Genomic DNA, 2,452 nt, shown 5'->3' with positions numbered 1-2,452 from the left:
GGCACATAAAAGACACCATTTCGAGCGTGGCCGTTTTCGTGCGGGTGACACGTAAAAGCACCCACTACACTCTCTGAGTGGTTGGCGTTAGGAAGGGCATCCAGCTGTAGAAACTCTGCCAAATTAGATTGGAGCCTGGTGTTGCCATCCGGTTTCACCAGTCCTCAATCAAATCGTCCAACCCATGCTAGCATGGAAAGCGGACGTTAAACGATGATGATGATGATGATCCCAAATTTCCCTACAAATTATTATAGATCATCTTACTAAAAGTATTTTGGTTTTTGTCCAGGGTTTTCTTCCTTTTGACAGTAGAAACTAAATTTAAACATAATCGATGATATTAGAAACCTTTCTGCATAACTTGATATGTAATCTTCATTCTTTGTTAATTTTAAGCAAACTCTAAATATTTTATTGTTGATAGAAATGGCCATTTATGAAGCTAAAGAGAATGAAATGGATAAATTAATAGAACACTGTACAAAACAGCTGAAAATCCTTACAGAAGACCCAGAAAAATCAAAATATCCTTTTATGAATAAAAATGTTCCCTTTTGTGTATTTTACTTCAAAAAATGTCATATAGTGATTACAATAGTAGTTGTCATAATGATAATGATTAATTCATTTATACTAAATTGGTACTGAAACAACAATGGAAAAGTAGATGTTAAAATGATAATGATAATTTCTGTGGAATGTCTGTTGTCACTCAAATTTTCTTGTAGTGTTTATTCTAGATAGCTACAGTATTAGAAATCTCCGACTACTCGAAAGTGCATTGCTTATAAAATATAGTTTTAGTTGAGAAAATAGGAAGTGGGTGGAGGACCTGATGCTCATATAGATTCGCAATACAAGGGAGGTCACTATATATATACTATGATATATATACCTACATCAAATAACTGGGAGTAAAGGCAAGTAATGTTGCTATTTACTTTGTATAACTCTGAGAAGTAGACAATGTTATGTAAGTGTTTTTGTGTGTGAGTATTCTATTCAAGGTTTCATTTTGAGTGTTTGCCAAACAAGATAAACATACACTCACACGTATGCTCACACACAAATATATAACATTGTCTGTCCTTCTTAGGACTATAGTGTAAATCAGTGGTTCTCAAAAATCCTTCCTTCCTCTTTATTAATGAAAAATGAAAATAGTTTGCATCTATATGATTCTTCTTTTCTCATCATAGTGTTAAATTCAGTAGAAACAAATTTACTGAATAATATGTGTGGGATTGGAGTAAAAATGTGGGAGGGAGTTAGTATCATCATTAAATGTGTAATCAGGCCTACATAGTAATTTTGTTATTTCCTATCTATCTGTATTAATGTTTTCATAATTTTTTTTTTTCCTCTTGAATTTGATTATTTCTTTAATTCAATCTTAAATATGCATATGTAACCTATCACGATATACGAAATATAAGATCATTAGATGATCAAACAGTTATGGCTGTCAAAGCACCACCTGAAACACGATTAGAATTACCTGATATATCAAAGGTGAGGTTTAATTTCTTTGGCTTTCCTTTCTACTTTCAGTATTAGTTTTATGTTCTTTTCATCAGTAATGTTCTTGAGAAAAGCTTGACTGTGGCAACATCCAATAATAAAGGACTTATTTGCATAGTCAAAAATGAATTGGTACAGAGCTATGTAGAATCTCATGAAATTTTGTAGACTCTTTCTAGAATGTTTTTACAAGGATAACTATGAGGCACTTATAAAGCAGAATTCATAGAAACATTTTCCATTAAGAATTTTTGAACAATTTTTAGCTACCTATGATTGTTCATTTTTAGCTGTGAAACCAATTGATGTGAACTGAAACAGTTTGTGAAATCATTTGAAAACCAATGTTTAAAAAATGTATGCTGCGGGGTAAAGCGTTTTTGCTCAACAACAATGTTAAGTAATTGTGGAATACAATGCATGAAAAATGTTTGTAAGAGAATGCTATTTTAACAAGAAACAATAACTGATTATTAAGATTAAGCTCAAATGTTCAATGTTAGTATTACAAGCATCAATTATTGTAACATGAAGATGCATTGAATGTCCATGTCATTGGGATACCATGCACTTATCCAAATAACTTGCTGAAGTAACAAATTTGAAAAAAAAAAACTCATCATGCTTACAAATTACAAGTGCAAGGAAACATCTCCTTATTATAGTGATGTGTCCATTTATGATGGATGTGGATAATGATGGTAACAGAATACCAATAATATTGGTATAGGTGCTGGTATGGTTCATAGGTGTAGGCATAGCTTGCTTTCAACCATGTGGTCTTAGGTTCAGTCTTACTGCAGAGCACCTTGGGCAAATGTCTTCTACTATAACTTCAGGCTGACCAAAATCCATGTCAGTAGATTTAGTAGACAAAAACTGGAAGAAGCCTATGGTGTGTGTATATATATATATGTGTGTATATATA

At 32.3% G+C, this 2,452-nt stretch overlaps 1 protein-coding gene across 3 annotated transcripts in view; it reads left to right on the top strand.

Annotated features, from left to right (window-relative positions):
• Positions 1-2,452, top strand: part of LOC106883944 (transcription factor E2F3) — a 36,744-nt gene that overhangs the window by 30,058 nt on the left and 4,234 nt on the right. For all 3 annotated transcript variants that reach the window (XM_052966635.1, XM_052966637.1, XM_052966636.1), the window contains exons 6-7: positions 428-531; positions 1,405-1,515. In XM_052966635.1, the coding sequence (XP_052822595.1) occupies positions 428-531; positions 1,405-1,515 (215 nt within the window). The remainder of the gene's footprint in view (positions 1-427; positions 532-1,404; positions 1,516-2,452) is intronic.

Source organism: Octopus bimaculoides, chromosome 3 (assembly GCF_001194135.2).
Source record: "Octopus bimaculoides isolate UCB-OBI-ISO-001 chromosome 3, ASM119413v2, whole genome shotgun sequence".
In the NCBI taxonomy this organism is placed as follows: domain Eukaryota; kingdom Metazoa; phylum Mollusca; class Cephalopoda; order Octopoda; family Octopodidae; genus Octopus; species Octopus bimaculoides.
The sequence above is the reverse complement of the archived record's forward strand: the minus strand, read 5'-3'. Positions and strand labels throughout refer to the sequence as shown.